The sequence below is a fragment of the Meleagris gallopavo genome, chromosome 16 (assembly GCF_905368555.1).
Source record: "Meleagris gallopavo chromosome 16, MGAL_WU_HG_1.1, whole genome shotgun sequence".
NCBI classification, from domain to species: Eukaryota; Metazoa; Chordata; class Aves; order Galliformes; family Phasianidae; genus Meleagris; species Meleagris gallopavo.
In genome coordinates, this window is record NC_139419.1 from 14,020,646 (window position 1) to 14,046,137 (window position 25,492).

A 25,492-nucleotide genomic window follows, 5' to 3' on the forward strand; every position below is an offset into this window, starting at 1 on the left:
GGCACGGGACAGCAGGGACGTGCTGGAGGGCTGTGGGCACTGCCACACTATGGGGAGAGGGGCCCCCAGCCAGAAGAAATGCCAGAATATGGTCACTGGTGCTGGGCACACGAGCTTGCCGACAGGGCAAAGGGTGCGGCAAGAAGACACGACACTGGGACACGGCAGAGGCTTAGGGGTGCGCCGCAGGGGACGCGGCACAGCGGATGGGATGCGGTAAGAGCCCGCACCGCGGGGACACAGCGCGAGAGATGCGGGCAACGCGGGCACGTGGCGCAGAACACTCAGCTCAGCGCTCAGCGAGGCCACGCCCCCTCCTCGGACAGGGGGGCGTGGCATCGCGGGGACACGCCCCGTATGCTAATGAGCGCTGAATCACGCTCTGTGGGACGCGTCGGGCGGGACCGAACCACCGCCTTGGGGGGGGGGAAAGTTCGGGCGGAGCGGGGGCTACAGCGCGGCCGAGCTCCGCGCTGGCGACCAGGGTGAGGTGTTCTGCAGGTCCCGGAACCCATCGGCCGTGGGAGCGCCGGGCGGGGAGCAGCAGAGCCGAAACCACCCACGCCGTGACCCGTGGGAGCGGCCGGCGGCGGGAGGGGCTCGGTCACGTGACGGGCGGGCCGCCGCCATTTTGTCCTGCGGAGGCCATATGTAGGGCGCCGCGCAGAGCCGCCGCGCAGTGCCGCCGGGACGCAGCTCCGCGCCGCCCGCCCCGCCCTCCCCATCGCCGGCCTCCGCCCGCCGCTCTCCCGCCCACCCTCCCTCCTCGCCTCCGCCATTTTGTGGCCGGCCGCTGCCTGCGGAGGACGGCGCCGCGGCGGAGCCCCGTTCCCTGCCTGCCCGCTCCGTGCCCCGCTCCGGCCCCCCCGACCCCGCAACCATGTCCTCCGGCAGCACCCCCGAGTACGCCTCCTTCTTCGCCGTGATGGGCGCCTCGGCCGCCATGGTCTTCAGCGGTGAGCGCTCCTGCGGCGCGGCGGTGGGGGTGGCACGGCACGGCCGGGGTTGGGGTGCGCGCCCGGGGCCGTGCGGCCGCGCTCCCCTCCCGCCAGGCGGGGGCGGCTGTCGGGGCGGGGGGGGGGGGAGGTCGAGCTTCCCGCGGGGGCGGCGATGGGGGCCGCTCCCCCTCCTCCTCGCGGCTCCATCCGGGCACCGGCCGAGGGTCCGCGCGGTGACGTCACCGCCGCCGGCGGAGCCCCCGCTGTCACGTGACTGCGGCGCCAGCGGGGCTCCGGAGCCGCGCCGTGCCGCACGCCGGGCCGTTCCGTTCCATCTCGGGCGGACCTTCCCGCTGCGGAGCCGCTTTGCGCTGCGCTGACGCTTCCCTGGGGCAGCGCCGGGCTGCGTTTCGCTGGGACCGGAGCCTCCATGGGCGTGTCGGTGCGGTCGGTTTAAGGCGTCGGTGATGCTGAAGGGCGCCGTTGGGCTTCTGCTTTCCCTTCGAGATGAGAGCCTCGCAAAGCTCTCATCCCGCAGCTCTGTCTGCGCTGTAGGTGGCTGGGATCGGCATGGAGCCTCTCAGCCTGCCTCACGGCTGCCCAGGAGCTGAGCAGCCCCAACAGCACTGTGGTTCTTCCACATTGCAGGCAGTGCTGTGGGTCGCGGGGCCGCATGGCCCAGGAGGTGCTCCTTCTCAGCACTGATATGACCAGGACGTGTCAGGCACCTACAGGGAGCAGCTTCTGCTTCGAAGCCGTAGTGTGCTCTGCCTGCACGCAGTGACCGGCTTGTCCATCTGCATGCATGGACTGCAGTGTCCATGTTCCACCCAGCGTGGTGAGGAGGAGTCCTTGCACTCATTCAGCAGCTGCTGCAGCTCCAGTCTCATCACTGCTGCTCTTGCACCCATTTTTATTGGCGTTAATGAAGCCTCTGAGATGGTATCGAAGTCTGAAAGGCATACTGGTGGAGGCTGCTCTTGGTTAGAGCAGCAGTTCAAGCTGTGAATGTACAGTAGATATAAAACATTTGAGGGGTGACTGCAGCTCTGCTGATGTGGGCACTGGGGGCTGGGCTCAGTGCTGCTCTGAGTTCACATCTCGGCACGAAAGCAGCTGTGTCCAGCGCTGAGGACATGTGGTGGCAGCTGCCATGGAGCTCAGCCATCATACGTGTGCCTGATGCTGCCTGGAACGTGGCACACACAGTGAACGCTCTGTGCCCACCCGCCTGCCCACCAGGAGCAGGCTGAGTGCCTCAGAGGAGAGAGGCAAAATGGAGCTGGCAGATGAACGCCTTTGGCAATAGCAATGATTAAAGTCTTCGGTGACTGCTTCCCCAAGGAAGCACAGCATCTCATTCTTCCTGCAGAAGAGCACTGTATGACATTTCAGTGCAAAGTTCTTTCAGTGGATACCTTGGGGAGGGATGCAGTGTTGAGTCAGCCTTTCAGTAAGAACTCAGAGCATTGCCTGGCACCTCTGAAGTAGAAATGAGGTATTTCCTAGAAGCTGCAGGTCTGGTAGTGCTGTCTTGTGGGATTGCAGGTGGCAGGGGAGGGTCTGGGATGGGTAACTCAGGTCACCCAAGCTGTACCAGTGGGGGTTTGCTCACTGTGCTGTTGCTGGGGCAGGGCTGGGCTTCAGGCAGCCAGCAGCCTGTTGGGCCTGAGTACACCTGAGTACGACCACTGAAGCACACCTGAAAGCAGGTTGGGAGCTGGGAGCTAAGGCTGCGTGGGCAAGCAGTGTGCAAGTACTTGAACTTGCTGTGGATGGGTGTTGAGCAGCGCAGTGATCATGGCTGACTCATGCTGTGTCTAAAGATCAGCTTCTTGCGAGGCTGCTGATCGTATTAAAGACATGTTTCTAGTAAACATGGTCAGGTTTGACACTGCCCAGGCTAGTTTGATGTGAAAACAGGTGACTTCAAGCAGTTCTGTTTGGTGTTGGAACATTAACAGCTGATGTAGAATAGATAGCAGAACTCGTTCTGGTCAGCTCGTGCTGAGGGCAGCGAGGAGCACAGAGCGGGCTGTGTGACCTTGGTTGTCCCAGGCCTGCTGTCACTGATCACAGCCTGTTCTGAGAGCTAAGATTGCTTTATTTCCTATGTCTAAAACATGTGGCTGGCTCAGTGTCAGATGCTGCTGAGTGATCCAGTGAGAGACTTTTCCATGTGACTTCTGCCTACCAGAAATGAAGAAGCACGGCATCGAGCAAAGCTGCCCCGCAGTGTGCAAGGCACTTTGTCCAGAAGAATGGGATGAGCCAGGCTGCTCCATCAGGTCCCCAGGGTGTGACAGGAGTCTTGCTAGGACCCGCTGGGGCGGGTGATGTGATGCTGCTGTGCTGTCAGGCGTTGGGAAGACTGCTAATGAGGAGGACTCCAGCCAGCAGTGAGAAGGCAGTCCTGTGTCCTACTTCTCATCGTTACTGCAGAACTAACAAAACTTTTATTTTAAGCTTGGGCCACAGGTGTGCTATAGCTGTCAGCTAACTGCTCTGACCCCCCACATATGCACATCCCATCCCGTGGAACTGCTGGCTCTGTGTGAGTTTGGTGCAGCTGTCAGCCCTGCACGCTGATTCCAGGAGGATCCTGACTGCAAACAGCTCATACCCCTGAGGGCAGATGACTCCTGTGCTTCCTGAAATACTGTTCTTGGTGGGTGAGGGGTTGGTAGAAGAGAGTGTGAAGGGCTCTACAGACCTCAGCCTAGGAGGAACTTGCATACTGCCCAAGTGTAACTTGCAGGTGAGAAATGAATGGGAACAGAGAATCACTCTGCTCTGCCAAACACTCCAAAGACCTTTTGAGGCAGGTGCTTGGGGCAGGAGAACTCTGTGGGTCAGCACTTCACATTGCTGTACAGTCTGCAATAGAGAGCCACATAAAATCATCTTTAACTAACAGCAGGTAAAATGGTGGACTCTCAGCACAAGTGTTGGAACAGAAGCACAATAAGTAGCGCTGCTGCAGGTGAGTTTAATTAATGGAAGGCATAAGTAAGTGCATGATTTCTGCTCTGCATTTACTAGTGTCTGGAACATCCAAAATCATAAGCAAAGCCTTAACCGTTAGTTCTGTAGAACTGGGCTGAAGCTGGTATGGGTGGCTTCCAGCTGTATCTGGTGGCATTCTCATCTGGCCCCAGAATCACTGCAGACTATAAAGTCTTTGTGCATTTTCACTGTGATGGAGCTTCAGTGCAGTAGTAAAGATGAACACCAGTTGCCTTGGGACCTCTTAATCGACTTCTTTCTTTCAATTCCTAAAATGAGCCTCTTTCATCTCTCCGGAGCCTGACTAATTGTGAATGGTGGTTGCCAACTAGAAAATTCTAGAGCTCCATCAGGCTGTTCTATGGTACTGGAAACCATGGGACCACAGAACTGTGCTTCTCCCTGCTAACTGCCCTCACAAGACAGTAAGACATAATCTGCTGACCTTGCATCCTTTGAGTGGTGAAACTTGTGAGCATGAGGCTTCAGTCTTATCACATGGGTCTGAATGGGATGACCTTGGCTTCCTCAGGGGCCTCATAGCTATGGCTGCTGCGTGCTGAGCACTGTAAGCTGTTCAGCCAACCAGCTGGCATGAGAAACAGCAGCTCTGCTAATCTGCACCTTTGGTGGAGTGGGCCACCTGTCTGTGAAATGGGTCATCTTTGGGCAGTGGGAGGCTGAATGATGAGGATAAGTAGTAATAGGGCTGGCTTGTGGTGGGACCAGGATATGTTGCTGCTGGCTGAAAAGTACTCGTATGGCAAGACCTATTCCCTTTGTCTCAACTTATTAAAATGTAAAACAAACCTGGCTTGTGTGCTACACTGTACACTGCATGCAGAGTGCAGCTGCAGCCATCTCGGCTGGTTGGGTAACTGACTGATAACCTCTTTGGGTTGTCTGTTCTGGAGTGTAACCACAAGGAACTGGTATTTGTGAACTTGGAGTTCTCACATTGACTGAAGAGGAGCACATTGCTCATTAGCCTCTTGCAGGTTGATTTTTTTTTTTCATCATTCTGAAACCTGGAAATGCAGAGCTGTCTTCTCATACAGTCTGGGAAGAACAAAAAGGATGCTGTGCCTAATGCTGGAGTGGGTGATGTACGTCAAGAATTGCAGGCTGCCTCTCCCTGCAGGGCAGCGTCTGCTACCCCTGCAGCCATCCCTGGAGATGGGCTGCAGCTGCTCTTCAGCTCTGCATTCTGATGCTGTGTGGGTTCCAGGTACTTCTCCACTCTTGTGGCTGCCCTGTGAAGGGGCAGCTGTGCACCATAGGGTTTTGCCAAAATGCCAAAACAGCTGTGGAGCATCTGTGACCGTGATCTGAGGTAGGGCTGCGTTCATGTTAAACTTGGTGGTGTGGAGGGGCCAAAGCACCACTGGGGTGCCTCCCACCTCTGAAGATGACCATGAGGCTGGCATGGCAGAGCAAGGGCTGTGCTTGACCCAGCTGTCACCTCTAGCAGAATCCTGCAGGGGTTAACAGCCTGCTCGAGGATTAGCAGGTCTTCAGGTGAGCTGGTTCCTGCTGTCTGGTAGAAGGCAAGCCTGCCTATTGCACAGGACAGCTCATTTGATGCTGGATTAATTAGAAAAGGCTCAGGGTGCATGTTCTTATCCAGAACAGTCGGTCTTTCAGTCTTGCCATGGTAGTGAGCCTCATTCTGTCTGTCTGGAAGCTTGACTTGTATTACTTATCCAAGGAAGTCGGGCTTAAGTGTTTTGGGAATTTTTCCTCTACCACTGCTGTGTGTAAACCTGCATCTCTGTGGTGGGACACGAGGAATCACAGCTCTGAATGGATCAGATGCTGCTGGAGTGTGCATGACTGATTCCCACCACATCTGGATTCATCACAGCTGCTCAGACTGCAAGAAGTCATATCTATTGGAGCGGTGCTTTGACTTGAAGACTCGTGGTGGTCAGTGTGAGTCAGTGCCCATTGGTCTACAGAAGTTGTCCATGTATGTCTGCAGAGTTGCACAGAAACAGTGTAAGGCTTTTGGTAACAGCCTCTTTGTGCATGGACGGGTGTTGGGGTGTTGCATGAGGTGACTTGCAGCTGTCTCGGTGCAGGACCTCGTTCAGCACTGCAGCTATAGCTACAACAGGTTGGTCCTGACACTTGTGCTAGCACTGACCTACACCACAGATGACATGAGTGCTAACCGTGTCAAAGTTCCAGTAAAAGCCCTGGCTGTGGTAAGACTGGTCTTCAGTCCTTTCTGCAGCCACTGCCTGCGTGGCATGTTGCTTTCTAGTGCATGCTTCACTTCAGAGCTGTACTGTTACACTGCTGCTGCTCCCACCTTTGGCTAATAGAAGTGCCATTTAGAACATCTGTGGTCTCATGGCAATGCATTTTGTCCTAGGAGTGGTACTAAAGCAGCTGTAGCATGAGTTCAAGGCATTACCCTACAGGAATTCTTCATGTTTGAGTTACCTTTGAAACAGGTGTACTGGGAGTAAGCCGCAAATGATGCATGAATTTGTGTTGCACACCTTTGAGCTTTTGAATGGCACAGTATCTGGTTATAGGCAGCATGGCTTCTTCCCCTGATAAAGCAGGAAGTGCTGTTCCTGCTTTATCACTGAGGTGTCTTGATAGCTGCCATAAAGGCAGTGTTTGCTCTGAGAGTAATGTGAAGTCTAATTGTTAGGGGAGTCTGAGCTGATCTGATGTCAGTATTTGGAGACATGGTATGTAACAGTAATGAACAAAACTCTTGTTTTGCTTTTTACTGTTGTTCATGTAGGTCCCTTCAAGCCTTGTTCTCTGAGATTCCAGAAAATACCATTTCTTTGCAACTCAGCTGGAGCGTTTTGAATGTAGTGCATGAAGTGCTTCAAACATTCACAGCTGTCAAGAAGTGGAAGCCCAGGTGTACAGAAGTGCCCTGGGTGCCACGTGGCCCACATGGGCAGCTGTGTGATGGGGAGGTGGGCCTGCTCCCTGGGATGCAATTCAAGGGTAGCATCCAAAGCACGAGGAGCACTTCTGAGGCTAGTGAAGAGGGATGAGGCAAGCTGCCTTGTAAGCTTAGCAGAAGTGTGGGGACCTCTGGTGTGAGGCTGCTGGGCAGGATGCTGATAAATGCTGGTGGGGTGCAGACGTGCCAGCTCTGAGGCTGGATGTGCAGTGCTTGTGCTGTTCTCCTCACAGCTGTTCAGTGCTATCTAAGTGTAAGCTGTGTGGCAACTTGCTGCCACAGTATGGGCTGACTTTATTTCATAAACGGCCTAGATGAAGTCAGATGTGCTAACAGTTGTCTGTTCTGTAGGTTTTTGGAGTAGATAACTAGAAACTGACAGATGAGCTGCCCTTCCCCAAAAACTGAATCAGGCTGGCTTTCTGTATGTGGTATTGCAAAACCCATTTCTGTAATTCACTGCTGCATTAATTGCAACACCTCAAAGAAACCTCAGATTTAGAGGAAGTAATGACAGATGTAGTTTTGAACAGTGAACTTCGCGCCCCTTGCAGGCCTTCTTAGAGAGAACTGTGGAAGCTTAGGCAGAAGTGGCTTCTATTAAAAGCTTTGGCTGGAAGGTGACCTGAATCTTGATTCCACTTACATCCGTTCCTTGGATGTTTAACATGAAAGAAAAGGCTCCTAATTCAAGCCAGAGTAATCTTCTAGATTCCCCACGGGGTAGCCATGTACAACTAGCATCACTGATATTGTAACTAGGTTTCTGCAATGAATTCTGGACTTTACCTACACAGGCAAGTGAAACCTGCCTCCTGATTGCAAGAAAACTGCAGAATTGATGGAACAATCTGCTTCTGAACTGCACTGAACGGTTCTTTGTGTCTCTTTATAGGAAAGGCTTGAAAAGGATCCAGGTTACAGGAGGTTAGATCTTTGTTAATGCAGAACTAATTTGTAGTTGATGAGGCTTTCCTTTCCAGTCTTTAACTAAAACCACTTCTGGAGGGAGTCTTATGTGACTGTAGCCCTTACTCTCCTGAACTTTCAGTGTGCAGAGCTGAGAGGATTACCCTTCGCTTCTTGGCTGCTTGAGTTGGCTTTAACTAGACGGGGAAAATAGGAGAGTGGATAGCCTAAGCTATCTGAATAACTAGCAGCTCTTTTCTGACATCCTCCACTAGTGTGAGGCAGCTACACATCCATGTGGAACAAACAACTCTCCCCTCTAGAAAGCTTAATTTTTACAAAGGGTCAGCCAGGCTTGCATGTAAGAGGTATCTGGACAGCACAAGCATTTGAAATTCCTGTTTGCAAAATACTCTTCAGTGGCTGTTTTTAGCAGGCAGGAGTATTTTTCATGCTAATTAATCAGGGCTCAAACCTTTGAGTATTGATGTGATGGTGTCAGGGAAGGAGGTAGCCCTTGCATTGCTTGCTGGTGCTGTTTCAGCTGTGGTCCCGGGTGGCTGCTCAGCTGCTCATCATCTCCCAGTGGTGCTGAGTGCAGTCCAAAGGTGGACTTCCTAACGTACTCCAGAGCAAGGCTGAAACGAAATGGTTCTTTCTAAACGCTTGAGAGTCATAGAATGAACTTTTATGGGACTATTTTAAAGCTTTCAGGACAAAAGTAACTTTTTTTAGGCAGTTCGGGGCTCTTGTTTCTAGCTGTACTCTGTTAAAAGTGATGAGCCCATTTGCTGCTTTGGAAACCAAGCTTTGGGCTTGTGTGCTGCAGGTTGCATATTCAGTACCTCCGTAGGTGGTGTGAGGACCTTGGGGTGAGGTGGTGGTTGTGGCTGTCTGTGAACTGCAAGCTGTGCTGCTCTTCCTGACTTCAGTGGCTGGGTTAGCAAGTGTTTGGACCTGAATGCTTCACCGGTGGAGGTGTTGCATGGAAGGAGGGAGTCCTTTCTCCAAGGAACAAAGTGTAGCAATAATGTGAATGGTCACTGCTATCTCAATCTATCTGATGAATCTGGAGCTGTGTGTTTCATCCCAGGTCAGAGCGTGGGGGCAGATCCCCCTTTTCTGGTAGAAAAGGCCTCGTGGGATAACACAAGGCAACTTGTTAAACACTGGGTGTGTATAAGAACTCGAAGTTCAGTAACATTAGGAGCTATAGCTCTCAATCAGGCTACATCCTGCTGCAGTAGCAAAGCATGCTTTGCTATGTTTCTTCCCAAATTCCACCGAGCAGAGCCTCTGCATTCTGGGCTCTAGGAGGGCACAAGTTCAATTGCAGACCTAAATAGGGAATGAATTTGTGCTGCAGTGCTTGTCCTGCTGTGAAGCTGGCTGCTCAGGGGATGTTCTGTGGCCAATAGAGTTTTAACAGCAGCAGTTTCATTTCAGGACTGTCGGTAAGTCATTTCCCCATGCGTTAAGGGAATACGCCTCCCTGACAAACCAAGTAGTCAAGTGACCACGTTAGACTTGCACAGTTCTTCCCTGTGCTGACTCAGCTGTTCTAATGCTGCAGTCTGACAACGGCGGTATTATTTGAGGAACTTCCTAATGTGTCTTTTCTCTTGCAGCCTTGGGAGCCGCTTATGGAACTGCGAAGAGTGGCACGGGTATTGCAGCCATGTCTGTCATGAGGCCTGAGCTCATCATGAAGTCAATTATCCCTGTTGTCATGGCGGGTATTATAGCTATCTATGGCCTCGTAGTGGCGGTTCTCATTGCCAATGCCCTTTCACCAACTATCACACTATTCAAGTAAGTTCTGTACCTGTGGATTTTGTTGAGATTTGTTCTGGCAGCACTTGGATGCTCTGGAATGAGTAGATTTTTCATTAAGCTCTTCAGAAAGTGTGGGTTGCCATAAATGCTGAATGCTTCCAAGTTGACCTCAAGAACACCAACTGGATTTCAGCTGTCCTACCTAGTGTCTTAGCATCGGTGATAGAGATGTGTTAGCTGACAAATCAGAAGCAGTATTGTGAGATACAGTGTCAGGGTTTATGCCTCCAGAGAAGTAGTGCAGCCAGGGGATGGGGCCCTGAGTTTGTTTCATGGTTTGTTTCACTCCTAGAGATGGAGTACGCAGGTCTTCTCACGAGCTAATCAAGGTATCTAAATAGCTTTCCTGTTGCCTGGGAGATGCAAGTGAATAATTAATGTTGCTTGCTTCTTTACATGCTGGTAAATCAATCCTCAGGCTATGCATTATACCTCTATACCAGCCATAGTCTGAAACTTAATCTGCTCAGCTTCTGAGAGTAGCTGGAACTAGTTTGATTGATGTCAGAGTAAAACAATGCTTCTGAGGCCTAACAGAGCAGGTAGCTGTGCTGCTGTACAAGTGAGAGCTCTGAGCATTGCGGTTGTCTGAGCTGTAAGCATTTATCTAAGAAACAGCAGATGGAAATGTTCCTTTGCAGTTACCAGGTGGTCAGACTCTAAGGACTGCTCTTCAGGCACCCATCTAGAAAGCCAGAGCATCCCTGACTGACCTGTCCATCTTAACTCCACGTGCAACTCTTGTACTGCAGGACAGCTTCTCGCCGGTGTATGCCATGGCTGTGTAATATGGTCGCTAAAGGCAGGAAGGAAAAGCAGCCATTAATAGGCTGCACAGCACTGGGTCAGGTGCTAGTATGAATGCTAGCCTGCACTGAGCCCAGCGTAAGTATTGGAGCTAGGGGTCATGGGAAGCATCTGCTTCATGAGATGTGCTGGGCTGGCTTAAATGAGTCTAGATCTTTCTGCGGGAAGGAGGTTCTCTTCAGATGTTTGTTTTCCCTCTCTTAGGGGCGAGGGGGGCGTCAGTTTAGCCTGAAGATGGAAGGTCATGTCCTGTTGCTTGCCACTGAGCCTTCTTTTCATCTGTCCCACAGGAGCTTTCTTCAGCTGGGTGCTGGCTTGAGCGTGGGCCTCAGCGGTCTGGCTGCTGGCTTTGCCATTGGCATCGTGGGTGATGCAGGCGTACGGGGAACAGCACAGCAGCCCAGGTTATTTGTGGGCATGATCCTCATTTTGATCTTCGCTGAAGTCTTGGGTCTCTACGGCCTCATTGTTGCCCTTATCCTCTCCACAAAGTAAACGTCGCAGTATGATGTAAAGAGATGTAACAAATCAGCATTTAAAAAAAAAAAACAAAGCTCCAGAATGGAAATGGTCTCTCCAATGTGTACAGTTGTCCCAATTTGGTAGTTGATCTCTTGTAAATGCGCAATGTACGTTAGTGACTTGTCCGTCATGTGTGTAATTCAATATTAAATTGGTTGGGCAGCTCCAAGCCTGCTGCGTGGCTTGGGGTGGCCTGCGTGCAATTTTCCACCCATTGCTGTTAGTACTTTATGTATAAATATGAACTAGAAATGTAATTTTTCTCTTCACTGGATGTTTATTTATAAAAGACTTGACATGTTCATACATCTATGGAGCAAAGATTTTCAATTTCCCATGCTATATATATTAATCTTATATATAGGTAGATTACACTGTGGGGTCAATTGTAAGTGCAGAGAATTCCTTGGATGTAACTTTGATTCTAAAGATTGCTGTAGTGTCATGGTATTGGAGTATGAGAATTTTGTGTTTTATTACAGCAATTGTCCGAAACACTCCCGTGTTTCAGTAGTAACTGCGTATGCTCTGGCATCAGAGTTGTGCACCCACTGTTGGGTTACGAACTTATATGATGTTTCCAAATAAAACTTCCTCACTATATTGCTGTAATGACTCTTCTGCCTCTGATTTAATGCTTTTGCTGCTGCTTTGGGGAGAGGAGGGATTCTACAAGGAGGAGGCAGGGTCTTGGAAGTGACTGAGTGCTATGTGGAAGTTGTTGATGACTGCTGAAAGCATTCTTTTTTTCTTCCTGGGCAGAGAGCAGTGGATGCTGCTGCTGCCTGGGCTGTGCTTGTGAGCAGAATGCTGGGCTGCTGCGGTGCTGTCAGCACTCGGCCTCTGCCTGACCAGGTGGTGCTTTGCTGTGTGGTTGGCTGCAGCGTGCCCTGACCACTCGCAGTGTGGGAGTAAGGGTACAAACTGCTGTGTGTGGCAAGGAATGGGAGCTGCAGAGTGACCTCAAGGCAATGTGTCCTGATTGCTCTGCAGGAGCTTGGCTGGAGGGGAAGCTGCACTGTTAGCACGAATTGCTGCTAGAGTACCTGAACAACTGTCTCGTCAACAAAATGGATTCATTTAGGAACTCATACTCTTAACTTAAAAATCAGGAACGTTCAAGCTGAGAAGTCTGCTGTTGCAGCTGGAAAGCACTGAAGCGGTATTCTCCCATCTAGGGGGTTTGTGGATGTCACAAAGCAATGCTGGAGCTCACAAAGCTAGTGCTTGCAAATGTTATCCAGAGTGCATTTGGGATGTACATGGCCTTAATCATAGTTTGGAGAACAGAAAAGGCTTTTTCTGATTCATTATCTATGTTAACATTACTTAGATGTGTAGTAGCATCTTGGTAATCAAATTAAGCTGGGAGGTCTGGAATGATTTGTCTGCTGGTATGGCAGTTCTGTATCTCAGGTATAGCAGTGAAAAAGGCAGGTCTGCACAACGCAGCTGTGACCAGAGCTCTGGGAGCTGCTGAGCATCACCACCCTTAGCTTCTAACCCGGCAGGAGTGCTCACCAGCCTGGGCCTGGTAGGAAGCTGTGCACCTTCAGAACAGCTGATCTCTAAACTAGGGACCACTCAGCAGTATTACTAACAAACTAACTGGTTTGTTGGCTAAAAGATGTCTGTGCCTGGGTCCATGTGGTAGGCTGTCAGCTGCTTGGCTCTGGGCTGGAGTGAACCATGGCTTTTGTGTTTCAAATGGCTTGACTTCAGGGCACCCTCAGCAATGCTATCAGTAGTGCTCGGTGGTACGGGGATGTGAGCTGGTTCACGGAAAGCCCTGCATGTTTGCATCAGGATTGGATAGGGAGGAAAATGTCTCTTTAATGTTTCCTGATCTGAATCACACTGATCCCATTTTCCTGAGGAAAAGCAGTGGACTCGGACCCTGTGAGCTGTGTTTTCTCAGATATTCTGAACACTTCCGGAAACTACAGTATACTAAACTTTCCTTGCAGTGATTGCAATGAGTGCTGCTGTGAAGAGCCTGGCGGAGCATGTAGCTGGGAGAGGTGATGGTGGATTCGGGCTGCCTGGAGGAGATGCACTGCTCTTGTGTGGCAGAAGGGCCTGGCTGGGTGAAATCATTTTAGATCTGCCTACAAGGAGGACATGCTGCCAGCCTTCCTTTTTGCCAGATAACAAGAATATAAGCAAGTGTGTTTGGGAGCAACCAAATACTTGTGGTAGCTCTAATCTGAGATAATAAGAGCAACTTAAAGGCACCAGTCTATAGGAACTCGTTCGGGTCCTGGCATAGCCACAGTGTTGGTTACCAGGCTTAGAATCATGATGGATACTTACATAACCAAATACAGATAAAATGCCATCAACAGCATCTTGATTTGTGCCTTGGAGTGCCAAGCCTTCTGTGTTTATAAACCCACGCAAATCGTGAGAACAGCATAAAACAAAAGCCGGGGTTATTGTGAAAGGGAAAGGATTGCCTTGCATTACTACCTGCAAATACACCAGGAGTAAAATTAACAATCTAACTCTGTTGGCTTTTTTCTGTTACAGCCGTGCTCTAGATCCTCATTGGTGACTCCCAGGTGAAAACTTGTATTTCAAGTCTTCTGGTGAAATGCTATTGTGTCACTAGATTTCTGAGGTGATTCAAGGTACTGAGAAAATTACAGACCTTTCAGCCCCTTTCCTTCATTTACTAACCGCTCTTTTGCTAGATCTGAGTGCAGTCCCATCCACCAGGGATTGACTTTGCTTTGGAAGAGCAGAGCAGCAGCCCCAGACCATGGAATGACAGCCTCGCGGCGTGCCTGACTGAAAGGAGGTGGTGTCTGCTGGCGCATAAATAGCTCTGTGTAATGTGGCAGATTGCGTGCACTGCAGAGTGAGTCAGCCCTGCAGAGAGAACAGAACAGAATGGCTCTGCAGCAGCAGCAGCAGAGGGTAATGTCCATTAGCAGTCAGTTCAAGCTAGGTAAAGGCGAGGGATGCCTGCTCTCTGATGCTGTCAGCATAGACAATGCGTTGGAAGAGCTTGCTGACCTTTCTCTTCGTTAGCTTTCATATTTTTGGTTTTTTTTCCCCACCAAATGCTGTGATTTTTAAAATTATTTAATGCTCTGCTGTAGAAACAGAATCTACCTAAGTTGGTTAGTGACTGCTTTTTAGGACTGCTTTAGTAAATCCAAATGCATCTGAAAATGAATTGCAATAAAGTAACTCCTCTTTGGAGAATTATAGAATCACAGAATGGCCTGAGTTGCAAAGGCCCACAATGCTCATCCAGTCCCACCCCCCTGCTATGTGCAGGGTCACCAACCAGCAGACCAGGCTGCCCAGAGCCACATCCAGCCTGGCCTTGAATGCCTCCAGGGATGGGGGTCTGTTCCAGTGAAACCCCTGCTCCTGTCCCCTGGGTTCCTGTGGTTGCCGCATTACAGAGGATTGGGAGTGAGCAACACCAAACAGAAGAGTGTAAACCAAACCAAGCAGTAAGTGCTGCAGAAAGGTGTGTATGTATAAGGGGAAAGCTGGATATGCCCTTGAACATCTGGATCCCATTTCCAGCTTTATTCCGGTTTGAATGTGATGCTGAACAGTCTCTGCTGCAGTTTTGTAGTGAAATGGAGGTAGCACTTTATTTTTGGTCAGTGATGTGGATTTAGCTCTTCATGCAGTGTCCAGCTTCATTCTGAGGGGACAGGATGGCGGGATGGCCTCACGCAGCAGAAGGTGATGACCACCCTGGTCCAATGGTTTTGTCTCTCTCGGGCTGAGGACTAATCTTAGGAAATCCCTGGCGTTCCCAAGGTCAGCATGGTATACAGCTCACAGATATGAGCAGCATCTCTGGTCCCTGTTCATTAGAACAATTTTTAGACCTCTTTGGGAATGCATGTGAAAAATGAGAAACCAAATCTGCATCTCCACAAGCGTTTATTTTGACAGCAGAGCTAGCCTAAGCCCTCCTTGCTTTGTTATCTGTACCTTTGTTCACATCTGTAAGCCTCCCCCGTTTCTCCCAAACGTGCTGCTACAGCTTTTCCTGTGGCGAGGCAGTGAATCTGATTTGGGAATTGAGCCAGGTTAAAAATAACTTGACCTGAAAAAGAAATGATTTGCTAAGGGAAAAACAAGTGAAGCTACTGCTTGTGATTCCCTCAGCCTGTTACTGGGGCAGTGGAGAGAAAGAGCATGCAATTATTAGAGGAGGAGTGTGTGATTCTTGGTGAGGCAAGGCAGGGTTGGTTTAATTCTGTGAAATAGAGAGCATCCAAAGGGATAATCCTTAAGTGGAGCAGATGGATGACATAAAGTTGGGCTGGGTAACGCACCTACAGCATTGATGAGGCAAATTCCCATACCTGTTGTCTCAGAACAGGCTGTTCTGTTTGTTCATGCAGCAGAACAGAGAGAGATCAGGGCCATCTTCCAGTGCTGTGATTCAGTGGCTCACTTCTGGCTTTCATCTTAGATGTTTTGCATCCCTTTGTTGCCAAAGGGTTGGTGAAGCTGTTGGCAGGGTGAACCCCATGGAAAGATATTTTATAGTGGATGTTACCACATGTAAGTATCTGGATGTTTCTTCCACTGCCAAGGAAAACTGCTGTGACAAGTCTGTCAGCATGGACGTGCATATGAAAATGCTGTTTGTCTGTAAGCCGTTTGGGTGCTCTGTGTGCCTTTTGACATCTGAATTTAGCTGTTTGGAAGGGTGCTTCTGCCCTTAGAAAGTTATTGGCTTGAATAAACAGGCCTGAGATACATTTTTAGGATTCATTTTCTAATCTTCCGGTTTTGGAGTCTCTTTAGCCATACTAAAAAGCCACAAGTCATTCTCACCGACATGCTGCTGGGTGCCCCTGAGGATGGATAATTCAACCACCATGAGTAAAACCCACCTGAAGCCATTCCTAGCCTCACATTCCCAAACCAGGCTGTGTGTAGTTTTCTTGGGATAAACTAACATCATTCTCCATTCCAATGGCCTTTTCTGATATCCTGCTGACACTAAAAGGTAGCTTTGTTGTGCGGACAAGCACTGACATATGGAATGAGTATATTATTAAATGCTGATCTCTAAATTAACTTCCTGGCTAGATGGGGATGTTATGTTCATGGACCATTACATTTCACTTCATTTTTCTTTTCTTAACATGATTCATCAGAGGAGCTCACATCAGCACCCTGCTTAGACACAATTCTTGACGAGATAATTGACTCTGCAACACTGTGGGACGCTGAACTAGATAAACACGGGAGCAAAAGTGTTGGTTGGACACTGCTGCAGCAACATGGAGCAAAGAGAATGGAAGGGAAAGTCTGCAAGCAGACATCTAGAAGTAAATACAGAGTTTGGTGGGGATGCTGCTTTAATTAGAACAAAGCACAGCACTTTCCTTTAACATTATGGCGGTCAGACATGATTTCCCTTCTGCCCACAGAGATGCAGACACCAGGACCACTGGTGGCTTGGTGTGCTGTGAGGAACAGCCTGGGGCTAGCAGTTAGAGCACAGAATACGCTTTGTCTTCTCTCCCAGGCTAATGCAGACTTGTCAGATGACTGGAGCAGCCTGCCTACAGCAATGCTGTCAGCTTAGAAGTAACATTTAAAAGAAGGAATGACTTACATGTCCAGGTCACAGTTAACTTTCTTTCCCTGAAGCTGAGAGCGGAACAGTGAAGTGAGGGGGGTTCCAGAAACCTTACTTTGCCTGAGCCAATAAACAGTTATGGTTTTTGTTCGCATAGTTATTGTGGTGTAGCGTTGTGCCTAGCCAGATTTCTGAGCAGGTACACAATTTGCAGCACACTGCCAGCTCTTAGGGTTGAGGATCAGCCACTCCTTCAGCAATTAGCAGACCTGCATCTGCCTTTCAGGAGGTAAATAACCATGAGCAGGATGGATGCATCACAGCCTGCAGCACTACTTCCCTTCACAGTGAGCACGGCCCATCGGCCCCACGTGGTACACATGCCTGCAGCAGTCAGTCACATGCGTGTGCGATGCACGAGGACAAAGCAGAGCAGTTCCCCCAAGCAGACCCCTCATTCCCTGGGGAGGAATGAGTCCGCAGCAGCCACTCAAGCCAGAGTTACTTATTCACAAATTCAGACATAAAAGCCATTAGGAACCACTAATCCCTCTTGTCTGACCTCCCAGGCCTTTGAACTTTGCCTGATAAAACATTAATACTCGAATGTAACATTTCCATGCCATTTAACTGACGTTGGCATAGGGCTGCTCGCTCACCAATGCTGGGAAGAACAGCATGGAGATGTGACAGGGCTCTGACAGCAAGGATGGGCCAGGAGCTGTGCCATGCATGGCACGCTGAGGGCTGCAGCAGCCTTGTCTGGGTGATACAAGAGCTGGGAACACAGCTAGCTTGTGGAGATGAAGGTACCAGTGCTGCCTCAGTCCTTTGGCATTGATCTTCTGGGCCACCTTCTGCACTAAGGGGCTCCAAGCTGGAATCAGCACAGACTCAGTGGAAACAAGACTCTGCCCCAAGCATTTATAATCTGAGCATGAGGCAAGAGGCAGCGGGAGCTGTGTGGGATGAGGTAAAGAGGAGATGGCTCCCATGGTCCGTGCAGGAGATGGGCGCCCGCTGCCTCCTGCTTCTTCCAGCCTGCTGTGTTTGGAAATGCCGTGTTTCAGATGGGTTTCCCCAGGAATCACGGCCTTCCTACTGGTGCTCTGCAGACTGGTGCTCTTAAGAGTATTTCTCCAGCCCTGAAGCACACTGCACTGAAACACCAACGTATGCTTCTGCCAACCTCCACAGGAGCTCAGATATGGAATTGCAGAGCTGTTATGGTTGGGAAAGACCTCAAAACCTTCTCTTGGAAAGGGCAGATAACAGCAGGACGAGGGGAAGTGGTTTGAAGTTGAGGGAGGGAAGATTGAGGATGGATGTCAGGTTCTTTAGAGAGAGTGGTGAGGTGCTGGAACAGCTGCCCAGAGAGGCTGCGGATGCCCCGTCCATCCCTGGAGGTGTTCAAGGCCAGGTTGGATGGGGCCCTGGGCAGCCTGGGCTCGTATTAAATGTGGAGGTTGGTGGCCCTGCATGTGGCGGGGGGTTGGAGATTCGTGATCCTTGAGGTCCCTTCCAACCCTGGTCATTCTGTGATTCCGTGACACTGTGAAAATCATCCCGTCCAATCCCTGCCCACCGGGGGCTGTGGAGAAAGCGCGACCTCCCCAAGATGGCGGCGCCCTGTCCCGACCTCCCCAAGATGGCGGCGCCCTTGGGCCGGTCACGTGCCGGGTGGGGCGGCCGTTCGGAGCGCTCACGTGAGAGGACCGGCGGTGCCGCGGTCTAACCGCGGCTCCCCGCCCCGCCCCGCCCCCCGCTCCCCGCTGCCTGCCGCCCTCCGCCGGCGGTCCCGGGCTCTGGGCCCGGCTGCGGCCTTTGGTCCGAGCGTGGGCCCGGGGCCGCTGGGAGGAGCCTAGACCCGGCCCGGCCGCCGGCTCCGCGGTCCCGCCCTGCCCTCGCGCTGCCCCGCTGCGGTCGGCTCCCTCGGCCCGGCGATGCCGTCCAACAAATCCGTGTCGGACGCTCCCATCGTGCAGTTCACCAACTGCCGCCTCCTGCGGGGCCGCCGCCTGCAGCGGTGAGTGGGCCCGGCCCGGGGCTGCGGGGTGCGGGCGCCGCCGGGCGGGGTGTGAGCGTGGTGTGAGCGTGGTGTCCCCGCAGGGAGGATCTGTGGGTGCGGGAGGGGAAGATCCTCAACCCCGAGAAACTCTTCTTCGACGAGAAGGGTTCTGCCGACGTCCAGCTGGACTGCAAGGGCTGCATCCTCGCCCCGGGCTTCATCGACGTGCAGATCAACGGTGAGGTGCAGGCCGCTGCCCTTCCCCTGTGCTGGGGGGAATGGATGGCGTTGGCTGGGTTTGCGCTGTCAGAACCTCGGGAATTCGGGGCAGAAGTGTTGGTGAAGCCTTTTTGTTTCCAGGCTGTGCCATGCAAAGCTCTGCTCACCCCAAATGCTTCCGCAGTGTTTTGGGGTTGGGAATCGTCAGGTGCAGCCCCAGTGCCTTGCTGGGCCCGGGCTGGAGATGGGGCTCTGGGCAGCACTGCCTGGCTGCTGTGGAGCCTGCGGCTTCATCTTTGTTTTGTTCATGGTGCAGGAGGCTTTGGGGTGGATTTCTCCCTGGCTACAGATGATTTCAGATCAGGGATTGACCTGGTCGGTCAGAAAATACTCTCCCATGGAGTGACCTCCTTCTGTCCCACCCTGGTGACATCCCCTCCATCTGTTTACCACCAGGTGAGTGACTTTCTCCACCTCTTATCCTTAGGGTGATAAAGAGCTGATGCTGGTACAAGAGAGCCAAGGCTGATTCCTCAGCCTCATCTTCAGACAATGTGACAGCTGCCATAGTGAATGAGTTGTGGACATAAGAACCTGAACAGCCCCAGGTTTCTTGCCCTTAAGCTTTAAACTACTGAGGCAGCAGTGTTTCCCAGGTCAGCAGGTAGCTACTTTGCACAGAGGGGCTTGCAACTTGCTTTTCCTTTGTGAGCTGCTTGGCTTTTCATCCCTGGTGGTGCAGCAGCTTTGTGGGAGCCCAAGGTTTGGGCTGCTTTGGCAGTACTGTGTATGTGAGGTGTCTGACTAACCCCTTTTTATAGATTCTTCCCCAGATCAGAATAAGAAATGGTGGAGCTCATGGAGCTGGTATCCTGGGTAAGTGATTTTGCCACTGTCCTATTTGGTGCCTGATGTTTATCCGTTTCCTTCTTAAGGAAAAAGAAGCTATTTTAGGAACAGAAGAGTTGGGAGCTGAAGCTCTCTTGCTGGCAGGGATACATAGGTGGGCACAGACCTGCTGTCTCTCTGAACCTGTCCCCAGCCTTTGCTGTGTGCTCTGCCATCAGCCCTGTGGGGTTTGATGGAGTAATGGCTGCGGGGCTGGCCAGTGCTGCATCTTCTGCTGTACTGAGCTCTGATTTACCTGAACTCTGCTTTACTGTGGGAGAATGGGAAGAGCTTGGCTGGAGCAGGATGGACACGGCAGGTTTCTTCTTCCTTGGTTGGAAGAGGAAGAAAGATGACTCTGTTCCCTTTTGAGCAGGGGCTCACCTGGAAGGACCATTCATCAGCAAGGAGAAAAAGGGGGCACACCCGGAGCACTGCATCCGCACCTTCGAGGAAAATGCCTTCCAGGACTTGCTTGCCACCTACGGGTCCCTGGACTGCATCCGGATTGTCACCTTGGCCCCAGAGATAAAAAGGAGCAGTGAGGTGATCCAGGAACTCACCAAGCGAGGCATCTGTGTCTCACTCGGTAAGGGCTGGGGGGAGGCTCAGTCTGTCCATGTCTCATGCAGCATGGGTCAGGCAGCCCAGGGCTGTGATATCTCTAATGGTGCTTCTGTGTGGCTGGGCTGGGTGGTATTTCCTTTTGTCACCCCTTTCCTGGCTTTTGGAGGGGTGACAGATGTGTGACACACAGAGAACTCAGTTGATGTTGTAAATCTGTCACCCTGTCTGCAAACAAAAGGTTGGTTGAAGGGCTCCTGTAGTTTTGGAAAGAGTAGTGCTGGTGCTGGGAAAACACAGGAAAGAACAGCAGTCATAATTTTTTCTTTCTTTTTTTTTTTTTTTTTTTTAAACATTCAGTTTAATAAGGATGTAATTCCAGGCTGACTACTTGGAAAGGTTCAAATTCTGAAGTTCAGCTTTAGGCCTTATTGACAGGTGATATTGTTTTCCAAAGGTTGCTGCTGAGTCTTGATAACTCGGTTATACAACTAGAAGAGCTGAAGACCTCTCCCACCACTGCCCTTTCTTCAGGGTGAAACTGAACCTTAATTCAGTAGGGTATTTGTGCAGCAGAGGTCTCTTGTCTCATAATCACATAAAGACAATCAAAGAAAGGCAAAAGATCTGCTGTCCATGTTAGGGAAAACAACATTTTCTTTCTGGATTGTGTTTTATCAACATTTCATTTCTTGGAAAAGTGCCCACTGTCTCCCTACTTCTTTGACACCTCTCTGTATAAAGCCTTGAAATATCTGAGGACAGCGGAAATGCATATCCTAGGACTTGTAGCCCAGCCAGAAGGCAACTCTCCCCAGTGCCTCTAGGAGCAAGGCAGCATTTGTGATGCTGTGACCAGTGAGTGTGTTCAGGTGAATCACCTCCTGCCAGTCCCCAGTGGTTGTGGTCAGACAGCTCAGCAACAAGGCTGGTGCTCACCTAAGCCCAAGGTGGGGCTTCAGAGCAGAGCCCTAACAGAGCATCTTTACTCTTGGACGTCCCTCTGGGAAAATAAATGCAGAGATGAGCAGAAGAATCATGCAGTGGTCTCTGTTCCAGGTCACTCGGTGGCTAACCTCTCCCAGGCTGAGGAGGCTGTGCAGCACGGTGCTACCTTCATCACTCACCTCTTCAATGCCATGTTGCCGGTGAGTTGCCAAGGGCATTTGTCCTGTGCTGACATTGCTTTCACTGCTTTCTCTCTTGCTCCCCACAAATGCTTATTCGCATCATCAACTTGTTTTGTACCAGGCCTTGCAGTGGGATTTCAGCACAGAACCTCTGGCTTCATGTTTCTACTGCCTGACTTAAAAGAGTCAAAGCTGTAGCAGACTCTTGAAATTGGAGGGGTTGCCTGGTTACGCTTGATAATGGATGAAGTGCCCAGCTGCCAGGCACTGTTTGATAGAGATGACAGCAGGAAGGGTCACAGCCTGCAAGTCCTGGTGTGACACCCATCATCTTTTCCTCTCCCACTTTGGGTAGTTCCACCATCGTGACCCTGGGATCGTGGGGCTGCTGACAAGTGATAAGATTCCTGCTGGGCGGAGGGTCTTCTACGGCATGATCTCTGATGGCATCCACACCAACCCTGCTGCCCTGCGAATCGCCCATCGAGCCCACCCCAAAGGTAGGCCATACTGTGCCCGCACAGTGGCACCAGCATGGTGTCACCAGCATCACAAATGCTGTGCCATCTCCCACGACTGCCGTGGCATGTTATCTTGCTGTCTGAAAGAAGTCTTAATCCACAGTCTGTCACCTCAGCTGGATGTGGCTGGAGATGTCTTGGTACCTCTCAGGGGGGGTTGGCATGGCACAGCGCTCAGAGCTGCAGTGGGATTAGTTGCAGAGCTGCTCCAGCCTGTTTCCTTGCATTCCTCAGGCATGGTGCTGGTGACGGACGCTATTGCTGGCATGGGGCTGGCACCAGGTCGGCATACACTGGGCCAGCAGGTGGTGGAGATCGATGGGCTCAACACCTACATTGCAGGTAAGTGCCTCTTGCCAAAGAGCTGCACATGGTAATACCACTCATGCCCATTCCTGGAGAGCTCAGCACGCCTTGCAGAGCTTGTCAGCGTGAAGCAGCGCTTGTGCCATCTTGGGTTTTGTTGCCTGATCATTTAATATCTCTGCCATAACTTGATTGCAAGGAGAGTAGTGGTGCATCTCATGAAAAGGAAATTTGACCTGTCTTGTTGGAGTGAGAAGGAATTTGACAATTTTTAGCTGTCTGTAACACCTTTGAACTCCTTGCCCAGTAGGGTGGATGATAGAAATTGTTGCGTGCTCAGAAAGGACAAAGAAATCCCACTGTTATTTATTGTCCCTTTTTTTTCTGCAACATCACCACTTTTTGCTAAGTAAGCTCCCTAATCTGCAAACAGCTGGAGACTGGGAAGATATTCTGGAGGGCTATTCCTTTGTCACTTCCCTCCCTCTGTCTCTGGCAGCAGGTACCTGCATTGTGAGCTAGAGTTTCAACCAGTCCAGCTGGTCTTAACAGGGGAGCTGCATGGTGACATCTTAATGCGTCTCCCTTCACTACCAGCACGAACACTCTTGCTTTCTGTTACTTCTCAGCAATGTCTGAGAGCCCTTCAACTTGCTCCTCACGTGACCCAGGATTTCTGCCCCTTTGGGGTTCTGCTCAGTGCTGTCCTGTTCTCTCCCAGGCACAAAGACCCTGAGTGGTAGCGTGGCAACCATGGACACGTGTGTGCGACACTTTCTGGAAGCTACAGGTGGGTAAGCATTGTCCACAAGCTGTTCCTCCCCGTGAAGAAGTCTTGTTCTTGCCAGCTGTGTCTGCTCAGCCATAGATGTCCCCTCTTGTCCGAGACACGAGGAGAAGGGCTGGCAGCAGTGGTACTGGCCTTGGAGACAAACACCTTTAGGAGAGATGCTTCATTTTAACCTGCGGCACTAATTAGGGTTGAACTGTTCTGCTCTTTTCACACACCTAAAAGTGAATGACTTTCCCCTCCTCATACCTTAAGTAATCAGTTCTCTTCTTCCTACTGTCTCCCTTAGGGATGTTTTCCCTCCCCAGCTCAGCCATCTGTGACTGGGCCTTGTAGTTCAGGGCAGTAGCAGTCAGATCAGTGTTAGTGCTCTACTGTACCAGGACAGGACATAGACAGCACCGACAAAGACACTGGGCCCCAGGCATGGGTTTAGTTGTCAGAAAGGTCCCTGCAGTGCCACCAGTTGCCTGAGCCAAGGACGGGGGCTGCTCTGCTGATGAGGCTGTTTGCTGCACTGACGCTTCTTCCTCCACTGTCCAAGGGTGCTCAATAGAGACTGCACTGGAGGCAGCATCTCTGCATCCTGCCCAGCTTTTGGGGATTGAAGACAGAAAGGGGACCCTGAATTATGATTCTGATGCAGGTACTGTTATGGGGATGGTGGGAAGGAGGGTTTTTGCATGGTTGGAGCAAAGTAGGGCCTGCTATAAATGCAGGCTGCATCTTCTGCTTTACTGGAGGCTCTGGGGAGCCTCACTTTGCCCAGGATCTGCTTTGGACTTTTGCTCTGATGATTTTTTTCCTGTGGGTGCTGGTGGTGCTTCATGAGCCTTTTGGAGAGGCTCCCACATCTCAGATGAGCATGGAGTAGAGCAAGGATGGTTCTACACTGCAGTCCTGCCCTGTTTCTGGAGTGGGGAGAAACTCCTCAGTGTGGAGGCAACCCTAGAGCCCAGCTCCTCTGAGACAGCTTCAGCTGCCCCAGTTGCTCTTCCTCTGCTCCTCTGACAGCTGTTTCTTTTCTCTCCTGTCTGGTGCAGATTTCCTGATGCTGGATGATAGCCTGCATGTGCAAGCCACGTACATCGCGGGCGAGGAAGTCTGGAGACGGGATGCCTTAGGCATGTGACACTGGGCTGCCCCGTGCCTTCCAAGGCATCCTGGCACTGTGATTAGCAGCTTTGGTAACCACCCCACTTCTCTTTTCTTGTTTTGTTTTGTTTTGTTTTTCCCTTCCTTCCTGCAACTCTCCTGAAGGAGCCTCATACCAAAGAGCTGTGTTTTCCAGCGCAACCACTGCTTCCAGTTACAGCCATGCCTGCAATGACTCTGGTGCTCAGTTAGTGGAGTGGGGAGAGCAAGCAAATTGGGAGGGTCTGTCAGTCTCTGGAGAGACCTGAAAGACTGCACAGCTGTCCTGTGTGGAGTCCCCAGAAAGGTGCTCACGTGTCCATCTCACAGCGGTGTGAAGCTGTCCCAGCCTTTGCACTGTTTATGCAGCACACAACCTGCCTGTGCCTAAGGCAGACTCAAGCCATATCCATCCCTCCCTGTGCTGCATTGCTCCTGGGCAGCTGTAGCTGGCAGGATGTCAGCAGCCACTAGTTCAGCTCACAGCTCTGCCCATTACAAAGTTCCTGTTGTGTCGGTGGAAGCTGAGGACCACATTCTGACCGAGTGGACCTCCCTCTTGTGTTCCCTGGAGCAAGGCTGGTGCATCTCACTGACTTGGTGCCGTTGAGGGGCTGTGAATCGATGTGGGCTGAATCCTCAGGGCAGAGATCAAACCTAGGAAAACGAGGCATTGCTGGTCCTTTGTGCCTTTTTCTCTGCATGGGCGTGGAGCCCGCAGCGTATGATTTTGTCTGCAGACAGAGATGCTGTCATGTCCTGGAAATCAACGTTCCTCTCAGCTCTGCATGCTGCCTGGCTGGGTTCTGCAGGCTCAGGACAGCCCCTGCCTCCTCCAGCCCTGGGAGGAGGAGGACACTTGCTTCAGGGGTGCATCCAGATGGGCAGTGGGCAGCTCAGAGCTGGAGGGAGAGAGCCCCGTGGCTCGTAAAGGAGAACTGCAGACACCTTCTGGCCTTTCAAGGCCGTCGCTGATAGCTCATTAATCTGCTCATTATTGTCTTATTCAGTATTTGGCTGTCAGCTCTTTCCCTGACATTTGGGCATTTCGAGCCAGGACTGACGCCGTTCCGGAGCCTCCCGCCGTCAGCGGGGCCTCGTGCTGCGTCCTGCCTGCTGCCCAGCCGCCAGCCTCGCGTACATCACGCCTGCAGCCCCCGGGACGGGGCGATGCGGGAGCGGCACCCGGGGTCGCGCTGCAAGCGCTCCGCCTCGGCTGATCCGGGGGGGGCGGGAAAAAAGGCAACACGAATAAAAAGTGTCATAGAAATAAAAGGAAGTCTAAAGCAGGACGGGCAGCGGGTGGGCCCGAGGTGGGGGGATCGGGCGGAACGGAGGCGCGGGCGGAACGGAGGCGCGGGCGGAACGGAGGCGCGGGCGGAACGGAGGCGCGGGCGGAACGGAGGC

General features: G+C 51.6%; 2 protein-coding genes across 8 annotated transcripts; both read left to right on the forward strand.

Moving 5' to 3' along the window:
- Nucleotides 1–742: 742 nt before the first annotated feature.
- Nucleotides 743–11,565, forward strand: ATP6V0C (ATPase H+ transporting V0 subunit c). Its single transcript, XM_085237213.1, has 3 exons — nucleotides 743–956; nucleotides 9,417–9,600; nucleotides 10,722–11,565. Exons 1-3 carry the CDS (start codon nucleotides 881–883, stop codon nucleotides 10,924–10,926), a joined length of 465 nt encoding a protein of 154 aa, XP_085093339.1. The 5' UTR covers nucleotides 743–880; the 3' UTR covers nucleotides 10,927–11,565.
- A 6,750-nt stretch (nucleotides 11,566–18,315) lies between these two features.
- On the forward strand, nucleotides 18,316–25,360 carry AMDHD2 (amidohydrolase domain containing 2). Of its 7 annotated transcripts, none has more exons than XR_014886733.1 (12): nucleotides 18,316–18,551; nucleotides 18,635–18,771; nucleotides 19,069–19,208; nucleotides 19,574–19,628; nucleotides 20,017–20,229; nucleotides 21,264–21,352; nucleotides 21,690–21,834; nucleotides 22,090–22,197; nucleotides 22,883–22,955; nucleotides 23,496–23,597; nucleotides 23,995–24,075; nucleotides 24,212–24,278. XR_014886733.1 is itself a non-coding variant. In XM_085237200.1 (12 exons), the coding sequence occupies exons 1-12, from the start codon at nucleotides 18,469–18,471 to the stop codon at nucleotides 24,352–24,354; spliced, it is 1,365 nt and encodes a 454-aa protein (XP_085093326.1). In that variant the 5' UTR covers nucleotides 18,317–18,468; the 3' UTR covers nucleotides 24,355–25,360. The 7 variants fall into 7 exon arrangements, 5 of the variants coding, with proteins under 5 accessions (XP_085093329.1, XP_085093330.1, XP_085093326.1 ...); XR_014886732.1 differs by having other exon boundaries at nucleotides 18,317–18,551; nucleotides 22,883–22,951; nucleotides 23,995–24,138; nucleotides 24,243–25,360; XM_085237200.1 differs by having other exon boundaries at nucleotides 18,317–18,551; nucleotides 22,883–22,951; nucleotides 24,212–25,360.
- The last annotated feature ends 132 nt before the right edge of the window (nucleotides 25,361–25,492 follow it).